The sequence below is a fragment of the Panicum virgatum genome, chromosome 4N (genome assembly GCF_016808335.1).
Source record: "Panicum virgatum strain AP13 chromosome 4N, P.virgatum_v5, whole genome shotgun sequence".
Classification (NCBI taxonomy): domain Eukaryota; kingdom Viridiplantae; phylum Streptophyta; class Magnoliopsida; order Poales; family Poaceae; genus Panicum; species Panicum virgatum.
In genome coordinates this window covers 32,945,750-32,967,191 of record NC_053148.1, presented here as the reverse complement: position 1 = coordinate 32,967,191, position 21,442 = coordinate 32,945,750, and the positions used below count along the sequence as shown (strand labels likewise).

General features: G+C 44.0%; 2 protein-coding genes across 7 annotated transcripts; both read right to left on the bottom strand.

Moving 5' to 3' along the window:
- Positions 1–1,975: 1,975 nt before the first annotated feature.
- LOC120670419 (K(+) efflux antiporter 4-like) lies at positions 1,976–9,771 on the bottom strand. Of its 6 annotated transcripts, none has more exons than XR_005673199.1 (20): positions 9,166–9,771; positions 8,939–8,982; positions 7,987–8,045; positions 7,810–7,882; positions 7,614–7,675; positions 7,442–7,517; positions 7,236–7,310; positions 6,439–6,510; positions 6,263–6,346; positions 5,774–5,842; positions 5,456–5,533; positions 5,231–5,319; positions 4,874–4,970; positions 4,697–4,750; positions 4,161–4,256; positions 3,795–4,000; positions 3,634–3,711; positions 3,173–3,217; positions 2,637–2,730; positions 1,976–2,549 (listed from the first exon to the last, which is right to left on the bottom strand). XR_005673199.1 is itself a non-coding variant. In XM_039950511.1 (20 exons), exons 1-20 carry the CDS (start codon positions 9,500–9,502, stop codon positions 2,533–2,535), a joined length of 1,797 nt encoding a protein of 598 aa, XP_039806445.1. In that variant the 5' UTR covers positions 9,503–9,766; the 3' UTR covers positions 1,976–2,532. The 6 variants fall into 6 exon arrangements, 5 of the variants coding, with proteins under 5 accessions (XP_039806445.1, XP_039806444.1, XP_039806441.1 ...); XM_039950511.1 differs by having other exon boundaries at positions 3,795–3,983; positions 5,456–5,542; positions 9,166–9,766; XM_039950510.1 differs by having other exon boundaries at positions 2,644–2,730; positions 3,795–3,983; positions 9,166–9,762.
- A 5,790-nt stretch (positions 9,772–15,561) lies between these two features.
- Positions 15,562–18,857, bottom strand: LOC120670417 (probable inositol oxygenase). Its single transcript, XM_039950505.1, has 10 exons — positions 18,492–18,857; positions 18,212–18,320; positions 17,047–17,333; positions 16,898–16,957; positions 16,747–16,799; positions 16,508–16,630; positions 16,337–16,406; positions 16,145–16,223; positions 15,954–16,035; positions 15,562–15,801 (listed from the first exon to the last, which is right to left on the bottom strand). The coding sequence occupies exons 1-10, from the start codon at positions 18,520–18,522 to the stop codon at positions 15,775–15,777; spliced, it is 921 nt and encodes a 306-aa protein (XP_039806439.1). The 5' UTR covers positions 18,523–18,857; the 3' UTR covers positions 15,562–15,774.
- Positions 18,858–21,442: the final 2,585 nt, after the last annotated feature.

Genomic DNA, 21,442 nt, shown 5'->3' with positions numbered 1-21,442 from the left:
ACGGGGTTGGTTTCTGGATAAGCAGGGAAAGTGGTGGACACGCAGACTCGTGGCAAAGAAAATAGTTTGTGTTCCATACGAAACTATTCTTCAAATTTTGCATGTCCTTCCAGTTACACGCGCGAGGACACCTCGAGTTAAAAGAGAAAAAAAATCTACTTTACCGCTCTCAACTATTACGAAAGTCTAATTTTTATCACACAACTATAAAATCAGGTATCTAGTCCCCTACCCCTCCCCCAATTATTAAAACCATTTATTTTACCTCCTAGGGGGTTTCACAAGTGGTTTTTGTATTTTTCTTTTAGATTTTTCTTTCTTATCCCTTTTTCACTCAATTAAGGTAGCAAATGTGAATAAAAATCATGAAAATCGGCATAGTGGTAGAGGAGAGTACAGAGAATCCAATTTCACAATTTTTCGAAGTTGAAACTAAACAAGTTTGAAATTTGAAATTTTTAAAAAAAGAAAGAAAGATTTCAAACTTCATTGAATTTTTAAAGCATCAAGATGAGCTCTGTTTTTAGAAAATTTGAACCGTGTGATACATATTAGAGGTGCATTATTAGAAAATTTTATCTGTATAACAAAGTTTTTAAGTTTCTCAGGAAGGGTTAAATTTGATCCTTTTATTTTTTTTAGAATTTGAAATCTACTCAAGAATTTGCATATTTGATGTATACATATGTAAATTCTTGAGTAGATTTTAAATTATGTGAAAATAAATAAAAAAAGATAAAATTTATCTCAAATTTGACCTTCATAATAAACCTTAAATTCTGATATAGAACCAATACTCCCCCAATGGTGTCCTTATAATATGTGTCACACAGTTCAAATTTATCTAAGATGGAGCTCATCTCGATGTCTTAAAAATTCAATGAAGTTTGAAATTCTTTCTTTTTTAAAAATTGTAAGTTTCAAATTTCTTTGGGTTTAAACTTCAAAAATTTGCAAAATCGGGTTTTTTGTACTATCCTCTACCACGACTATGCCAATTTTCATGATTCTTGAACCATGTTTGCAACCTCAATTGAGCGAAAAAAGAGAGAAGGTATAATAAAAATCTTTGAAAAAATAATGTAAAACCATTGAGAGAGGAAAAAACAAACGGTTTTGATAGTCGAGGAGACTCCATACCCGGTTTTATAGTTGAGGGATGAAAATCAAACTTTTTGCGGTAGTTGAGTGAGAGAAAGTAGACTTTTCCCTTAAAAGAACGACTGTCTGAAGCCATGTAGTTGGAGTCCTTGTGCATGCTCGGGGAACAAAGCGTGACCGACTCTGAGGAAGCATTAAAATTAAGGAAAAATTAAAGACCTAGGTCAACATTGACTAGGCAAAAACCAACAGAACATGTAGATTATAATATGTATATTAATGAATAAATTCATATTACTTGCGCTCGTGCTCGTCAACCCAATCATCAAGTAAGTTTATTCTTAAGATCTTGTCTATTATAATTAGACAATGAAAATACACGCCCTTTTGCTGTGCTTAGGAATGATGGAAAGGATAATAAGGGGAGGGGATTCGCGTGGACTGGATTCGAGCAGTAAGACAGCACTAACTTGTGACAACACACTCTGTTCGTTTGGCTTGTCAACCAACCAGCCAGCAGTACTGTTCTCTCATACTAAATCAGCAACAGCCACCAGTCAGTCATACTAAATCAATACCAGCCACCAGCTACAAGCCAGTCAGCAGTATTATTCTCTCATAACAAATCAGTACCAGTCACTAGCCACAGCCAAGCGACACAACGAATCAATACTTCTTTCATTCAAAAGATACCCCAAAGTATCCGGACATATACCAGAAATGTCCAGGTTGTCGATCGAATGTCCAAACATATGTCCGGAGTATCCAGGTTGTCGACCGAAGTATAAGATGCTATCTAATCCAAGGAGCAATTCTTATGTACAAGCATTTGGTACATGTATATAATTAGTACACCAACAAATGAGTTTCTGGATCAGGGAATGTAGAAGCCTTTCTTAATGAGAATATCAGCCGACGTAAGTTACGTAACTGAATGCTTTGTTCACATAACAAAATTCGTGATCTGATGGCTATTTGTCGTTACACACTTTTCGTGTTGTGATGATACACAGTTTTGCTGAATGAATACAACGGGCATAAAGATCAGGCCTACATCCTATCATGCTAATCCAATCAATTAATCACCATACATTCTTATGTTACATGAAACCCTCAATTGGGGTCGACAACCACTCACTTCACCAATCATTCACAGACACTGCGCTCTCAAAAACGGCAAACCAAATTGCCCTTGCAGCCGCCATGATGGGGGGAGGATACACCTTGCGCTGGGCGCAAAAATCAGAGTTGAGTCTCTTGCCACCACCCTTGTATATCTGGTACAAACTCTTCGGAACGGCAAAAATACTTTACAGAGCTTGTAAACTTAAGCCGTACAAAAAAAACAGCTTGCAGTGTGCCAAATGTCATGAATCATGTGATCCTTGGACTATCAAATTGATGCGCTTGCCACTATCGATGCGGAGGCCATCATTTTTCAGGCCCAACTGAAAAGGAAGAACCGATGAATTGATTGACAAACATTTCTGTAGTAAAACAATCAATAGATGAACTCAATTGATATGAACGTGTACCTCCCACCTGATTGCTATCAACAGAAAACCATCTCAAAAGAACCCCGAGGTGGACCATCGCTGGGATCATTTTGAATAGCAGAGGGGTCGTCACCTGCAGAGGTACACATGAGTCAGTAACCCATTTATATGTTTAGGATGAATCAAATGACAAAAGGGCGGGCATGATGTTCTCAAGATTTTTTAGGCAATGCCAGTTAGAATGGTGCTGTTCACAAACTGTCATTTAAAATGTGAAACTATCTCAAAAAGCCCCTTAATTGTACTGGCCCAATGGGCACATGTGTCCTTTCATAAAGTAAAAATGGGGAAAAGTTTGCAAAAGAATTGATGTGTGGCATATCTCATGTAGTTTCACTGTTGTCCATGGCATTATATGAAATCAACTCTCCAGAGTCAAATGACAAAGAAACTATTCTCTTGAATGAAATTTCCCTACAAAATGTGCTGGTCTCACTTGCGCTGAAAGTTTGAATGTTAATGTTTATCGAGATACAATGCATGGCTTAAAAGGAATGGGGAGATAATGCAAATACCAAGCTAAGTGCTGTGGTTCCAAGAAGAAGCAGGTATAGCTTGCCCTGTAGAAAACCAATTCAGCTATCAGACGCCATCAACACCAACTAAAATTTAATAATTGAAAAACAGTGGTGCTGCCTCATCGGGGGTGGGCAACCAAATAGGGACTAGTACCCACAAGACTATACAAGGAAGCATAATAAGTAGTTAATATTTTGATATAATCAAAATATTTATGCGCTTTATTAGGCATGTTGAAGTTAAGCTTAGCCATCGCAAGTTAATTCATGGTACACCAGTGCTTACAAGAGTAAGTTACCCCTGGCTTTAAGTTCTCAGCACAAAACATGTAAGGCTACGATAGAAGATAGTGACGGGAGTAGCCAGAAACTAAGAGGTTTTGCTGCACTATGAATGGATAACCATGGTGCTTGCCTATGGTAAAACACAAAAACGGAACATAATATCAAGAAATAACCTCAATCAGATGGATGCTTGAAGCACGGCTAAGTAGAACAAAAGCGAACTCTCCTATTTGTGCAAGAGACATGCCAACCTATAAAAGAGACAAGAGGTAATTGACTGTATGAGCAATGGCAGGTGTGAGTGCACATATTCAGACAGAGATGGAAGACTTACAAGAAGAGATGTTTTGTTGCTATAGCCAAACCCTTTTACGACAATAGCAACAATAAATGTCTTTACTGTGATCACCAAAATTACAGCTGCAAGGAGTATATCCACATGGTTCCACAGGAAATGGACATTAATTAGCATCCCAATGCTGGCAAGGAAAAGAGCAGCAAAAAAGTTGCGGATAGGTTCGATCTGCAGAAAGAACAAACCTGAAATAAGAGAACATATAATGAATTACTAACTACAAGGGTCTAGCTATGATTTGGCACGAGCAGTAAAAGAAAGATCAAACTAAATAGTAGTTCCACTTTTAAGTATGAAAAAAATGGGATAAGCAAAACAAAATGCAAGGTATAGGTAATAAATTACTTGTTCCAGAGTATGTTGTGCAAGGTCTGTCGTTGATATCATTACTCCAGCTGCGAATGAACCCAACTCAAGACTGAGGCCCAACTTATCACTACACTGCATCATAGAAGGTTGGTCCCATGTGAACAAAATTTGGGAATACATACCCTTAAAATTAGTTTCTGACTACAAGAACAAAGATGCATCATGTACGTGAGTAAACCAGCAATGCAACAAAAAAGAAGGAATGGCCTGTAAGTTGAAAAAGGTAACTAGTGAAAAACAAAATTACAATCTGAATGGAACGGAAAAGGTACTAGATGAACAGTTCGATATGAATTACATATTCACTAAAATTGATAAGCTAAATCAAAATTTACAAAAGTGAAGTTAGCATTTGCAGCACACCTATACTGGTCCATCTAAACATGACTTTCATACAGGTTTTATCACATGTAAGCGCATACTCACAATTTATAAGAATTAAGAAAAGATTGTTTTCCATGTTACTGCACAGGTTTTCACTGCGTAACAGTTCATGAGTAGCAGAAACTCACCCAAGCAAATAACAAGCAGAATGCAACTGCTGCCAGCTGGTATAGTTCATTTGTCTGTGTGAAATGCAGAGTAACCAGATCATTACAATTACAGCAAAGAATGTTTTAGAAGAATAAATTCAATACAATTGCTCGGTAAAAAATATGTACTGCTTTGGCCCCTCAATTAATCTTTACCTGAGATGAAAGACTTATCATCAGTTTAAGAAACCAAGGAACGCCAGTACGGGAGAGGATAGACAGAATGGCCAGGAACGTTATCAATACCACCAGCCTGAGAAGTTTTGTATCATAAAAATTGATTCAACAGCTGACTATATCCTATAATACTTTTACAGGTTCACAGAAAAAAAATGCAATTGGCAATAAAGGTCCAAATTTCAAGTGCAAGATGCAAAACATATCATAAACTAATAAGGTAGGCGTTGTTGCCATACGCACAAACAAAGAAAACATCCAGTTCATTGTAAAAGAAAACTAAAATATAAAGGCAAGTATTTCAGGGCAAAAGGGGAACGGAAATGCTGCACTTACGACTTTGTCATTGATGCAACTCCATGAAGAAGCCCAGATGTACCACTCAAAATTGGAAGAAGTGCAAACAGAAGACCAACAGCACAATCCTGAGGGAAGGGATAAGGAATCTTGTCATAAAACTGAGATATAAGACTTTATTTTTTACAAATATTAAGAGTCTTGAAAGTTAATTAATTCTTAACAAGGGTATCTTGCAAAAAAAAAGAGGATGAAGGACGAGACCTGCAATATAAGCGTCCCGACTGTGACTTGGCCATGAAGAGCATTGATACTGTTTCTTTCCATCAGAAATTTTAAAACCTTCATATACAAGAGATGCCATTATTTAACAATTAGATAACCAAGTGCACATGGCACATAGGCAGCACCAAGAATGACAACAAATGACATGTACAGTACGAGCTTATTGCAATTGCAAGTGATAGAACATCCAATGCATATTATATTAAGAGGTCAAACATCATTTTGCCAATTTGTCAGTTCGATCTATGATTTCGCAATACTAAATGTCTAAATCAAGGAGATTGGCCAGATACTTACCACAGCCGTTGAAGACATAGAAAGAAGAACGCCAACGAAAACACCTTCTTTTGTTTTGCCTCCACAAAGCTGCATACACACCACACAAAGATCTGTGAGCAATGGTCTTTGGAATAAAGAATGGAGAAAACACAAGGAAATATAATCCTACAAAGAAAAATGCCTAGCAAGGAAAATGCATCAATTGTTGCACAAGAACACTGGGAAGCGCATTGCAGAAAGCTTTTGACTAGGCTACTTCTAGTATATATTTTTGATGTAGTCACTTTTACTGGCAGTAAGTTCAAACGAGCAAAGGGTGCAACAAATATAGTTATTGGGATAAGATTTTATGAAGCAATTAATTATTTGATGCTTGGACATATGGTGCACAGGATGATTGAACCTGATGTTATTCAAAGAGAGTGTGATAACGAGCTTTACACAATGTACAAAACAAAGAGCTCCAAAGTGTAAATCATAATGTAGACAACAGAGACGAAAACATACTGTAGCCAAGATACCACAAAGAAACATGAACAGCATAATTTGGAGCAATCCTCCGAGGACGGCAACAGCACGAACAACTCGAAGCTGAGGCAATGTAAAAACACCACATATGTTAACTTCTGATCACAAATTGTTTTACCAACTTAATGTATCAAGGAATATTGAAGGTAGAATACCTTTGCAGTAGAAAACTCAAGTCCCAAAGCAAATAGGAGAAATATCACACCAAACTGGGCTACTGTTTCAACCTGGAAAAGAAATAGTGGAATGTAAGAAACGTCATACTTAAGAACATGAAATACTTATGTACATCTTGTCAACTCTATCAACGCATTACTGGATAAGCAGCACAGAATAGCAGCAATCAGAAGGTCAAGGAGGTGCAAATTCATATGCAAAATATTCAAGATGAGCTGAGATGTATGAAATGGTGAAGCTGGAGCAAAAAATTATCCAAGTAGAAATTTGACTACCATGCTAAAGAAATATACTAAGAACTGAGCCCTGCACATATACATAAAATAAATCTGTTTGAACTTTCTAAGTCAGTACGAGCATACATATATTTCAGCACCAGCTGACTGGCAAGCTCTCTGGTGCACAAGTTTCACTTTATTGTTCATCCTTAACCAGAAATAAGTTTCACTATACTATACCAGCTTACAGAGAGAACAGATCCATAAGTTCAACCTTAAGTTACAAAGCTTTGTTCTAATAAGTGCAACTAATGATCATTAAAGGACAAAAAAACCAAAATGGTCATCCACAACCATACAAAGTACAAAACCATCAGAAGTAAATTAATGGCATAGGTACCCTAATTTATATTGTTAAAACTAATTGTATACATCCAAAGCAGCTGGTGTTGTTACAGAGTTAATGAGTGAACAACTTAGCACAAGAGCATGCCAAATGTGGAAGCCAAAGAGATTTAGCATTTAAAAAACAAACAACAAAGGTTAAAGCACCTTACTTGCACCATTTCATTGACAAAGCTAAAGCCTCCAGGCCCAATTATAGATCCTGCAAGTAGATAACCTGTAATCACCTGCAATATATTTTGAATTGTAGATTTACATAGCTTAACCTTGCAATATGCATCATTTCAAACTGAAAAGTTATGTTTCCAGTTGTTAATAATGATGTAGAAATTAGAGAAAATAAAAGTAGGGTACTCACAGGTTGTCCAAGGCAAGCAAAGGCAATTCCACCACACGTGGCAGACACGATAACAACAACAAGGTCTGATATCAACCTACAATAATATTATAATACACATTTAACAATCAAGTTTACATGACGGAAAGATATTTCATTAATCGCCTCAAACACTGAGCACTTAGTAGCATACCTAAGGTCCAACTGCAGCACAGGGTATTTTGACTTTGGATTTGATATGATAAAAACATTATCCTGGAGTGAAGATAGGAGCAACACAGAACTATTAGTAAACAAACGATAACATCATGTCCTCAGCTCTGTGCCTGCATGTATGGTGCATATGCAGTAAACTGGCAGAAAATACCAAACAGTTTATGTGGTTGCACCTTTCGATCAATCAATGTCGGGACATCCTCTTGCTCAGATCGATCCAAGAAAACCTCCTTAAAGGGAAATGACCTTGAGGGAAAGGAGTCACAAGCTTTAAGCTCTATTGCAGATTCTGAATCTAAGGTTAACTCCATCTATCAAAAAAAAAATTGAACTGTGGGTTTGTGGCATACTTGTTATCTTTGGTCTCATTCTTCTTTGTTACTCTTCTAGCCACAGTTTCAAGAACTCCCTGGTATGAATAGTTGAATACAAGGAACAAGATGATCAGTTTGCATTACATATTTGATATATGCAAGAACAAAAAAATTTCCAAATACTAGAAAAAACATGAATAATGCACTGCAGCTATGTAAATCTAGGGTGCATATATGTGTTTAAAGTTCTACAATATCCAAATAGTAATCACTATGTTATTGTCTGAGAAAATAGGTGATGTGACTACATTTTTCTTGAGGCCAATGGGCATCATGCAGATAATATGGTATGCTTCAAATTGAAGAATAGAGTATATTGAGAATTGAGAAAGTAACAAATGTGGTAAAGACGATCAGAAAGTATTGCAATGGAACCATATTTATCTATTTGAGGTACCAGACGTCTAACAGAATTCCAGTGGGGACAGAGCTAGGGAATGTATCCAAAACTAGGTCTTCCTATAGCAGATTAGGTGTACTATAAACAAGTTTTAACTGTCTTAAACAGTAGCTTATCTGCACCATAAACATTTAGTCATATACGAATTGTTATTATTATTTCAAAGTATAGTACACAATAAATACCAACCAAAATATTGCCATTGTCGTGAGCACTAGGAAATGTCAATTCAAAGTGCATCAAGTCAAAACGCTACATACTACATACTAGGCCAAAGGGACCAAAAGCAACACAATGATGCCACATGGATGGACCATTGAATGCTTGGGTATTACAATACACTAACAACATGGTCAAGGCATCATAACAACAGATTCAAAGTGTAGTATTCAGCCACAGCCCAGTTCAAAAGCCCAACTCCATCAAATCTAGGCATCCAATCTTCTGAAATAAAAAACCGACAGCATCTAAAGTAGTTTCATAAATCAAAACGGTAGCGCAGGGGGAAAAATGGCGCGACGAACTGACCTGCTTCTCAGCGACCGTGTTGTTGAAGCTCCCAGGGTCGGTCTCTGCAAAACCAGAGCACAGATTAGCACGAGCAAGTCGAAACCCAACCCGGGGACCTCCATTCTCAACGCCCCAGAATCCCCAGACGCTCCAACCACCGAGGCCGAGATCTGGCCAGGACGGCCACCGACACGCTCGCCGCACCCTCAGAACCAGATCCCACGGGGGTGGCCAGATCCACGCACCTCCGCCGCCCTGCTCGCCCTCGGACTCGGGGAACTCCTTCTCCAGCGCGCGGTCGATCATGTCGGCGAAGCTGCCCTCCTTGTTGTCCGTGGCATTGCCCTGCGCCGCCACCTCGCCGCCGGCCTCCGCGATGGCCACCCGGTCCCCGCGCGCCTCCGCCTCGGCCTGGGCCTCGGCCTCCTGCTTCCCCGCGCGGGCCTCGCGCCCGGCGGCGGCCTCGGCGGCGGCGGCGGCGGCGGGGGAGAACGCGGCGGCCGCGGCCAGGAGCAGGGCGCCGAGGACGAGGAGCGGGAGCGAGGAGCCCGGGCGGCTGCTGCGGCGGCGATGCGGCAGCATCGCCGGCGGAGGTCGGGGCGGGGTCGGTGTGGGCTGGCTGGCGCTGACCGGCAGCCGGCCCCGCTGGGGTTTAGATTTTCCGGAAGGGAAGCGGCGCGTGGGCGTGGCGGGGACGGTGTGCGCCGCTCGTGCCGGGGAAGGGACGCACGCGCTCGCGCTCGCGCTCGCACGCACACGCAGAGAGAGAGAGAGAGGAGAGAGGGAGGGAGGGGGGCGGAGCCGCGGAGGGAGACGCTTCGCTTGCTTTGTTGGTGACTTCGCCTCCAAGTGAGCAAGCAGGCGGGCAAGATCGGCAATTTGTAGGGGCTTATTTTGTTTATGGAGTTAGTTAGGTGCTCACTTCAGCAGTTGCTTATATATGGATAGGTCACAGATCTATATGAGCTGTGCCATATACTATTAGCGTATTCCTCACTATCCAACAAAAGCTATATTAGCAAGTACTACTATGAGTATCTGTAGTATCATCTCCATTGCAACACCTATAACAAAGCTAAAAACTTAATTGAGATCTAGACCGACTCCCCCCACTTAGCATGGATAATATGAATGCCAAACCCATCAGCTTTTTTTTTCATTTTATCTTCTTTACTTACATATAATATGTAACAATATGTGGTGAAAATTGCATGCTGGCCGGCTAGAAACACTGAAGCCAGTATGCATAGGAGGATCGTGTCCCCTTCTTCTTCTTCTTTTCCTATTGTCAGTTTCTGGTATCACAAGATGGTGTCATGTTTGCTATAGTTGCAGGGTTCGAAGACAGTCTACCGAGCACTCGCAGTCTCGCTCCATCGGAAGGATCAGTCAGAATCACGACGCATGCAGCTCCAGTGGAGCAATCACTCCCCCAGGCCATGAGGAGAGGTCACCCTGTTCATGGTCCCGGTTTAGCGGGTTTTCTAAACCAACCCGCCCAGCCCACAATGGAGCCAGGTTCAGCGGTTTGAGACCCACAGTTTAGATGGGTTTCGACGGATTCATCGTGCATGCTGGTTGCCACAGTCCCAAAGCGCATCGTGAAGTTTCGACGCGAGAAAACTATTGACTGTCGAGCGGTCACCGCTAGGGAAAGGAGCAGAGCTGTTGGCAGATGCAAGGCTGTCGTCGAGCTGGCATCACGAGCGAGGCCTGCATCACACCGTCGGACCCGCCGCGGTGGAGCAGAGGCGCCGAGGTTGGCGGCCACCGCCGCTGCAGGCGGGCGGGAGCCCCCGCCGAGCGGCACAGACCCCGGTCAAACCGGTCCGGCCCGGTTCCGGTTTTTAAACCGGCCCAAATTCAAAATTTAAAATTGAATTCAAAAAAATGAAAAATTCCCAAAAAAATTCTAAAAATACTTCAAGGTGCGACAAATCTAATGGTGTCAAATTTTCTTAAAAATTCGTTCATTTAGTATAGTTTGCGGGATTTGAAGTTAAACAAAAAAAGCGTGCATACAAAAGTATACAAATACAATGTAAAAGTAGTACAAAAGAGGGTTGGAGGGTTCATTTAGGCTAAAACATGTTATACAAACATTCATTTAGTATACTTTGCGGGCATTTGAATTTAAACAAAAAAAATTGAATTTGGCCGGTTACCGGTCAAACCGGCCGGTAAACCGATCAAACCGGCCGGTAAACCGGTCTAACCGGCCGGTATACCGGTACGAACCGTTTGCACAAAAGATTTTAAATTCAAATTTGACTTCGACCTGTTTCCGGCCAAACCGGTCCGGTATACCAGTACCGGACCCCGCCGGCTTGGCTAGAGATGGCAGCGGATCGGGTTCGGTGCGGGTATCCGCGGGTTTCGGTTTTTCGGGTTTGGTGTTGGTTTTTCGCCCACGGTTTTCAGGTTCGGGTTTGGGTTTGGTTTCGGATTCGGTTTCGGATTTTGGTTTCCACCCGTGGATATCCAATGGATATCCGAAATAAATTATTTGGAATTAAAACTCATGTTTTATAATATGTTAATGATAATTTGTTTACTTAGACTATTAAATTTATTGAAAGTTGAGTCATGAAAATATTTATTATTTGTTGCCTCTTGTTTATACATGTGAATATGTGTATATTTATCTGCGGGTTTCGGATATCCATTCAGGTTTCGGGTATCCGCGGGTTTTTATTTTTTTGTGATGGATTTCCACCCGAATCGGTTTCGGTTTCGGGTTCGGGTTCGGGTTTCGGTTTTGGGTGCACGGAGACTCTACCCGATCCGAACCCGACTCGTTGCCATTCTTAGGCTTGGCCGGACCGGTCGGTAACGTAATCCCTGGCACAAACACGCTGAACTCGACGCACGCCGCCACCATGGGCGGAGCGGAGGCGCCGAGGTCGGCGGCCACCGCCGCCGCTGCGGGCGAAGCGGAGGCAACGTGCCGCTGCGACCTGGAGTGTGCGGGCGGGAGCGCTCGGCGAGCGGCGCGTACACGTTGGGCTCAACGGCGCCGCCGCCGTGGGCGGAGTGGAGGCTCTGTACCACCATGAGCGGCCGAACTGGCGAGCGGAGGGCGCCGGGAAGGTGGCGAGCGGAGCGCAGCGAGGCAGGCCTGCGCAGCCTCTGCTACGGGGACATCGCCGCTAGTGTGCTAGTGAGAGGCGGCCACAGCCTGCAAGACTCGCGCATAGCATGAGGAGTGCGGGGTGCTTGGAGGGCAGAGAGACTGACGGAAGTTGAAGACAACCTGCCGATTATGCTAATGAGATCCACAACACATTATTAACTGTGTTTAGTTCCAAAAAACTCCCCCCAATTCCAAACTTTCCATCACATCGACATCACATCGAAACATTAAATATAGCAAATGACGCATGCATGGAGTATTAAATGTAAGTAAATAAAAAAACTAATTGCATAGTTTTGATGTACACGACGAGACGAATCTTTTGAGCCTAGTTAGGTTATGGTAGGACAACAATTACCACAAACAAATGAAAAGTGATATGTATGCTACAGTGTCCGATGTGACTTTTCGCATCCCCTTTTCCCTCCATCTAAACACAGCCATTATCTCTCACCGGGTTAAGCAGTAGAACCCGGACTAAACCTAATCCGTAGGGAGCATGCAAAACGGTTTGATACGGTGCCGGTTCCACGTGTTTGGTGGGTTGGAACCGGACCATGTACAGGGCAAGGAGGAGGATCCAATCCAATCCACCTAGTTGCAGTGGGTCGTCTTTTGTTTCGCTGGATGGATGGATGGATGGATGGGAGGGAGAGGGCCAAACTATCTGGTCCGGCCAGCGTGGAGGGAGCGAGCAGAGCACGATGTCCCCGTGCGCGGAGCACTGGAGGAGAATTGTTGAGTTGGTTTGGGTTGGATGCGCAAAAGAAAATAATGCGGCGGGACCTTCCCGTCGGTGTGGACGGAGCAAGCGTTGCTAATGCTACTCCTACTTGGTGGATGGTGGTCTCGGCACACTGCAGGTTCGGGTTGGCCGCGGTCCACTCGATCGATCGATCGTGGTCAGACGCCCAACCTGACCGCAACGCATGATTGCTAAAAAAAAAATCATGACGATCGAATCGGCTGCGCAAGAAGTAGAGGAATTGCTTCCTCCTTGTTTAGATACCTTCAAAATTCTAAAATTCTAAAATTTTACAAGATTTCTCATCACATCGAATCTTTAAACGCATGCACGAAGTATTAAATGTAACAAAATAAAATAACTAGTTACACAGTTTGACTATAATTTGCGAGACGAATCTTTTAAACCTAGTTAACTCATGGCGAGACAATAATTACTAAATACAAACGAAAGTGTATATCCAAAACTTTTCGCATCTAAACAAATCCAGCGTCAGTTCAGATTCAGGCCCGCCGCGTCAAACTCCTCTGCGGGCCGCAGGGGCGGAAATAAACAAAGGAAACCCGAGTGAGCGTTGCTGTTGCAGTGCATCACAAGGGGGAAAAGGAGGAACGTCCTTTTCCATTGGGTGCTGGCCAAGCCTTCTGCTCCCTCTCCTCTCGCCGTGCTTTGAACGAAGCCAGCCAGCCTCGTTTCTCCTCCAGCGAAAGTTGAGTTGCCGTCGCCGTCAGGAACGCGATCCTGCGTGCTGCACTTTGCTCTGGACGTCTGGTCTGCCCTCGAGTACGGTACGGCGCAGGAGCTGAAGCGGGGTGCGCGCGGGAGAACTTATCCGCGGAACCGAGCCGTTCCTTGTCCAACCCGATGTGTTCTTCCGATCAGAGCGACAAGCCAGGGGATGGGGATCCATCATCCATCGTTGGTTCGCACGCGCCAGCTGCTGACCTGACTTGTGTTCGCCCTGCGTTTCTGCTGTTCGTTTGGTTGTGGTTGGTGGCTGGTATTGATTTATTATGAATGGTTGTGGTTGGTGGCTGGTATTGATTTATTATAAAGAAATAGTACTGCTGACCGGCTGATATCTGCTGGTTGGTGTTGATTTAATATGAAAAAACAGTATTGTTGGTTGGTTGGCTGGAGTCAAACGAACACATCAGTTCGTGGATGGCTGGGACTGATCGAGAGCCTTTCTCTACAAAGGTATCAGGTTTCAGGCCCATCAAAGAGACCCGCCATTTTGGACCTGACGTGCCAAGTTCCTCATCCCTTGCTGACTGACATGAACCTTCTTTTTTGCTCTGTAACTTTCTATTTCATTTTTTTCTAAATAACTTATATTCACATTAAATTTGAAGTTCATACGCAACTCAAAAAATCAGTTTCCGAAGCCCATCTGAGCATGTGATGATCTCTCTCATTCATCACATTAGGGTTAGTTTAATGGGCCTGATCCCTAATTGGGCTGTATTATCCAGATAGAACAGTACATTTATGGAATTTTACAAAAAAAACACCCTAGAAATACTGCAAATTACAACCAGCAACCCCCAGCGTGGAGAGTGTCCTACCCGGCCACCGCAGTCCACCGGAGCCAAGCCAATAGCCGCCATTTCACTAACGACGAAGTCCACAAGTGGAGACCGCGGAGGAAGACTTACTGCTAGACAATGAAGCCGAGTAAACAGCCTCCCAAGCACATTGGCCATCTCCGCAGCAAGTGAAGACCGGCATCCAATCCGACACCGCCAACCAAGAAGCTGACGACTGGAAGCAGAGGGTCCCGGAGCTAGCACCGCCAGCCCCGCACCCAAGGAACAACCATTCCGCCGTCGCTAGCCGAAAGACCAACGACCGGAAAAGGAGTCCGCTGTCACCCAGACGACCGGCGACCCAGACAAACCCAGCACCCATGGGGATGCCGCAAGCTCCTACCCTTTCGCAAAGAAACAGGAGGAACTCACTTGCGCTGACTTCACCATAGTCCATGAGGACGCCGAAGCAGCATCCAAACAGACCACCAAAGAAGCAGCAGCGAAGACAAAAGATCCACCACTCCACGAGTCCACCACAAGCAACCACCAGGAGGAGGAAAACAGGCCGCAGAGGATTCACCATCCATGGCTTCAGTCGAACCAAGTCGAAGAAGAACAGGGACAGGAACCTTCCGGCAGAACCAAAAGAGAGGCAAACTAACCTCAACCAGACTTCACCGTTGAAGATGGACAGATCATCTTCCAGGTCGGAGAAGAAATTTATTGGCCGACTGAGCAGATCAAGCATCAACACCGCTCGCGGCAAACTAGCTCCACCGCCGACGACAACAGCGAGCAACTCTAGGTATAGACAGACATCTAACCTATACAAGTCCGCGCGTCGATTCAGCCACCCCCCTCCCTCTTCGGCGCCGGTCCGGCCGCCGGAGAGGAAAGGGGCCGGCGGAATCGCGCTGGAAAGCTTATCGCCTCGTGTTCGTCTCCTTCGCCTCTCTCTACTGTAGAAGCAGATAAGGACGGGCAGCGAGTGATCCCCCTACCGTGTGGGTTGTGTTGCACGTTTGGGCATCTATAATCTTGCCAGACGAGACACCACGAGTCTCGCCACTACTACTACTGTTTCTGGTGCAGCTGCATTTGGAAAGCCCATCCAGAATGTTGACCAACAGAGCAATAACAGTCACTTACTCACTTCACACACGCCACGCCAGAATTTAGATGGTACAGCAACTCACAAAGGAAAAAAAATGATTTGGATGGCAAAGCGAAGTCACCTAATGCAAAGAACAGATGCAGCAACTTTTATTCGAATTTTATAGGATCGCATGGAACTCTGATCTTCACGGTACAAAATGGTTACACTCTCGACTCCACTCGGGTATGAAAAAATGTTCATACACGGACACCTTGTACTATATTTTTCTATGGTACATGGAGACTTGGAACAACTCTTTGGTTCCCCTCCAAGGTGGGTTGCGCCTTTTCACCATCTCAGCTTCGCCGGGAAGTACTGCAAAGGAACATTCAGACAAGAAGATGGCATCAGAAATTCAGAACGATGACACACTTCATCAGAGTTAACCAACCAGCTGGTGTTCTGACAGAGATTGAGCTAGGTTGCTAGATGCGAGATCAATGCAAGCACATGTATGCATGTTATACCTTGTCGATGAGGGACATGTAGTAGGGCTTCACCTTCTCCACATCTATCCTGACATTGCTCTTGCTGTACAAGTCATACTTGCTGCAGAAAAGGAATAAGAGATGGTAGCGTCACCAGTTGTAAGTAAAGTGTCCACGTCTCGATGATATCAAAGCCTGCAAGGGACCGATGGATCCTGTGGTTGTCTTACTTGAACACATGCAGCCACTTGAGGTTCTCCTTGTCCTCATCGTTCATCAGGTGCGTGTAGGCTCCATGCTTGTGCAGGGCTGAATCACATTAAAAAAAATGCAAGAAATCAGTAACCTATGATAATCTCTCTTTTTTTCTTTCCAAAAAGGAACTCCTATAACTGGCCACAAAAAGATTATCAGGAGCTTACGGTAGAAAGAGTGGTATCTGATGATGAACAGCCCAGCAGAAGGAAGGGTGGTCTTGTTCTCCTTGGCCACCTGAGATGGATAACAAAAATCTGAACATTCAGAAACACCGCAGCTGCAGGTGCAGGGTACTCGAAGAATTGCTCTGTAGCCTGTATGATGCGCGCACTGACCAGGTACATGTAGTCGTCATGGCCCCATGACATGAGCACTTTTTCGAGGCCGCAGCCCTCGGAGTAGACGCCGAGCTTGGTGTTGAACTTGGGGTTGTGGTAGTCAGGGTTCTCGTTGAAGTACTGCACCCAGTGTTCATTCATGCTGAATATGTTCAGAATTACGGAAGATGGATATAGAAGGTTCAGAGACTAAATGGGGCACTGCAATCTGCACCCTCCAGTTGCTCCATTATTACCTTGAAGTGCACGTTGCACTCGTCGTACGCGCAGCCGACAGGGAAGGTGTCACCTGACATTCAGAGGTTTTAGTCAGAGGTGGATCAGGCGATCAGCCAGTGTTCTTGAGGATCTGTAAAAGCAATGGTCAGAGAGATTGCTTTCACTTACCGACAACTGCCCACTGAGGGAGCTCCCCGAAGCTTGGGTGCAGCAGCACCTTGCCCAGGTCTGAAAAAACAGAGACATCTCCCATGTCACAACAGGTTTCAGTCAGCGAAGAGGCAGGCCGCAGCAAGGAAGAGGAAGAGGAAGGGCACCGTGGATGAGGCCGGTGAGGTGGAGCCAGTCCTGGTGGGGGTAGTCCTTGCGGATGGCCTCGGCGGTCTGGAGGAGGTGCTCGATTTGGGGCATGTCCAGGTCCGGGTCGCTGTCGTCGATGAACTCGTTGAGCAGCTCGATGCACTCCCAGATGCCCATCTCCGTCCTGTCGAGCCGCCCGTACTCGGCCCGCATCCGGGACACGAACTCGTGCGTCTGCCGGATGTGGTTCACCTCGTAGAACTCCTCCACCGTCTTCTTCCGCTCCGACTCCGCGTCGTAGTCCCTGCAGCAGGGTCCAAACTTGGGGTTCTCAGCAGTTTGGCTCTCTAGTCTCTATCTCAACAACAACAAAAAAGAGAGCTTTTGATTCGCCTGTTCATCAAGAATGAAATGAAACTAACCCATGGTGACAGAGACACAGAGTAAGAAAGGCTCATAAAAACAAGAGAGAAACAAATAAATTGAATTGGGCATGTTAGCAGAGCCGCAAAAATATCCTGCGTGTGGGGCCACTTCCATGGACGCCAGGAATTCTTTGGCAAATTGCATGCCAGAGTGTCCTTTAGTATTTTTTTAGATTGTTCTCCAGTTCTCCCTCCAGAGATGCGGGAAACCCCGTGGCATCTTTATCTTCTGAAGATTTAAAAATTCATTTGCAAAATATCTGCACATGAACGCCCTTAACTAACCAAAATTAAGGCGTACTATATGACAAAGTTCCTTTAATATTTTTCAAGAAAAAGAGGAAAGGTTCCTTTGATCTTTTTTTGCTTTGATGACGAGAATGCCCCAAAATGCAGGGGTCAAACAAAGCGGTCTGTTTGTTTCCTCCTTCCGCCAAGCTGAGCAGACAAGCAGTGCACGCACGCGACCACGAGAGAACCCTGCGTGTTGCCAACGAATTTTGCTGCCGTGGTGTGGTGATTCTCAATTTTCGCCCCATGTAAAAATGTAGATTTTTTTTATTTTTCAAAAAAATGTGGGTTTTGCGAGGTGTTTGTTTTGTTATTATGAAAAGCAAGAAAATCGAAACCGCCACGCATCTGTTTCTTGTCTCCGGCGTGACGTCGATGGCAAGGAGAGGCGTTTCTTTGCTTTCTGCCGCTGGCTTTTGACAGGAACGCACGAGAAGCAATCACCACCGGTGGTAGGCTGGTTCACCTGAAGGTGTTGCCGAAGGCGTTGGCGTCCGGCACGACGAAGCCGCCGTCCAGCACCAGCTCCGCGGGGTCGCCGCCGGCGGGGACCTTCCTCTCCGCTGCCACCGCATCTGCAGCCACAAAAGGACGCTGCCCAATGACACCACCGAATTCACCAATTCGCCGACATCAATTATTCCTGCTGCTCGAGTCTACTCTAATGGGCCCAAATCAACCCGACTGAGCAGGGCAGATCGGCAGAGGGGCTTTGCAAGAGCGAAAAACTGAGACGACGAGATTACCGAGCTGGGGCTGTTCAATGGTGATTGTCATCTTCTTCCTCCTCGATCAGCCTCCAAACAGCAGGAGGTTCAACAGCGAGAGAAGCAGAGTCCAAGAACGCGGCAATGGGAATGGCGGTGGCCTGTGTATCCGGAGGCGGAGCTCGCAGGGTATTTATAGCAGGAGGCCCGGGGCGCGAGGCCCCGGTGTCAGCCGGCGGCAGAGCCGGGCAGCACAGCTGTGGGTGACGCAGCAGGGAGGGATTCTTGGGGCGATCGGGGGGAGAGAGAGATTAGCGGTGGCGTTATCCGGGGGGATCGGGTGACTCAGCCATGGCGTGGAGCTGCGCCTGTAGATGACAGCGATACCTCACGGCTCGCACTCCTTGCTTGGTGTTGGTGGTAGGTGCTGGCGTGCTGCCCTCCTCGCACTCTTGCTTGCGTACTAGTGATTGGCGCGCGCCCATACGCGCGGGTTGTTGAGCGGGTTGTTGATGTGTTGTATATGTTGCATCATCAAAATAGAATTTCAAATGATGGTTACACATATTCAATAGTTTTAGCTAATTTAAAATTACGAAGTTCATTGTTGATCCAAGTTAAGAGAAAATTGATACATGAAAAGCAGTGTAGACTATATGTGCATGCAACATTGCTGACTCGGACGCTCCATTTGTTTTACTGTGTAATCGCCAGTAAAAGGGAAAAAGTTCACAAGAACAGCTGCAGCCTCATCGCAGCATAGTTTCAGATTTACTGGCAGATAAGAGGAAATTGGCATCAGCGTAGGAGTACTTGTTCTTGCGGTGTTTCTTGGTTTGTTACAATTATCAGCAGTATTTCCATTTTCTGGGTTCACGGTCATAGTGCAAATATGTGAATTTGAAAGGTGAATATAGTCATGTATGTTTACATATGAATAGGATATGATGAAATGGTAGAGTTTTTCGCGATCGTGCCTGAGCACGTTTTTTATAGGATGTGTTTAGCCCTTTTGGCCAAACTTTTTTGAATCAAATCTTGCTATTTCGGACTACTAAATAAATTCTATTTGCAAAACTTTTTGCATGGATGAGTTTTAAATCACAAGACAAATCTAATAAACCTACTTAATCCATAATTAATCTATAGTTAATTCATAATTAGCGAATGGTTATTGTAACATCGATGTTGCAAATCATGAATTAAGTAGACTCATTAGATTCGTTTCTCGATTTACAACCTATCAGTGCAAAAAAATTTGTTAATAGACATCATTTAGTACTTTATGCATATGTCCAAATATGTGATGTGATGTTTTTTGCCTTTTTTTTGGCATCTGAACACGATGAAATGCTAGAGTTAATCATACTTATTGCGTCACTGTCAAGACCGTTTGTGATTGGAGGGGGGCATCATGAAAAGGTACAAGATCCAAAGGGAGAAAAGAAAAGCAAGGAAAATAGATAATATATATGGAGGCATGGAGGAAATGCGAGAAAATAGAAAAGATATTTTTATTCACCTACACATGGTTGCCCTTGAATTAACACCGGATAAGATGCAGCTACGATAATTCACATTCTCTATTGTTTCTAATTACAGGTGTTATGCTCTGTAGATTACCACTGACCATAACCTCCCTCCGGAGGCCCATGGAGACGAGGCGCAACGCACGAATGGCACCGAGGCAAAAAGCATGGCACGCGGCAGCCGAGGACTGTTGCCTATTGGACAGTAGTCGTCTCCCAGTAAAAAAATGGTCAAAAGAAGCTGGCCGGCGTCGCAAGCCGAGCAGGATGTACACGTCGCCGATAGGAGGACGCGTGGCGACAGCGACCGCGAGGCAGCAGCTGAATTCACGGGATGCTACGAGCCAGGCGATGACGACCGGACGAGCAGCTGATTTTCCGATGACGTGTGCACGCTGCGCGGGCGCCTCCCCCGCCCCGTTTGTTATCGTAGATTAGTATACTTTCTTTGATTTTTTAGAGATATACAAATTGATAATTGTTAGGTGCATCTCCAATCTTGCTTAGTTGAAATATTTATACTAATTCTTCAAAATGAGATATTATTTTATAAAAATATCATAAATATTTTAATTAACGAGGGTTGGAGATGCATCTAAAAACACTAATTTACATCTCTAATTTTTTTCTCTCCTTTGCTGCCTCCTCAGCCTTGGGAGCTAGCTAGCTAGCTAGGGATGAGACGTCAGCTTGGAAGGGAAAAGGTTTTGCGGTTAGGATCCGGTTTAGTTCAGAGAGGAAATGTGTCGGTGCTTTCCGTAGTATGGAGAGTAATGGGGTGCTTTCTACTGTCTTATAGCAAACTTGAGTCATGTCCACAAGTTTTGCGGCTATTGTAAAGCACTGTCTTTTAGCGTCCACATGCATATATACTTGTTGATAGTTGGGACTTGCGAGGATGATCAGATTTTTTTTCTCTCAAATACCTACGAGAGTTGCACATCATTATATATATATATATATATATATATATTAAGAAAAGTGACTATATTATTTGTTACACATCCTCGAAGCATATAGCTCAGGCCAGCACATAAGCATATTTCCGAACAATCGGCACGTATGTAGAACATGGTTTTGATCACTAAGTTTTGCTATAATATATTTGTAACCTATGACAAAGGTATACTATTATAAGCTATTTTTTATGCACACCTTTCAGATATCAAACCTTAACGTATAAACAATAATTTATAATCAAAGTTCGAAGATTTTGATTTTGATTTCAGATATCAAACTTTAACATACAAATAATAATTTACAAATAAATGAGGGTATGAGAATCTTTTCACGCTACCACTAATTTGTTTGAAAAAAAAGTAGAATTGCACTTTTCATGGGACTAGGGCTGGGCATTCGGTTCTAACCGAACCGATCTGTTCGGTTCCTCGGTTCTCTTGAAAATTCGGTTCCAAGAAAATAGGAACCGATCGGTTCTTTTCAGATATAGGAACCGACAAA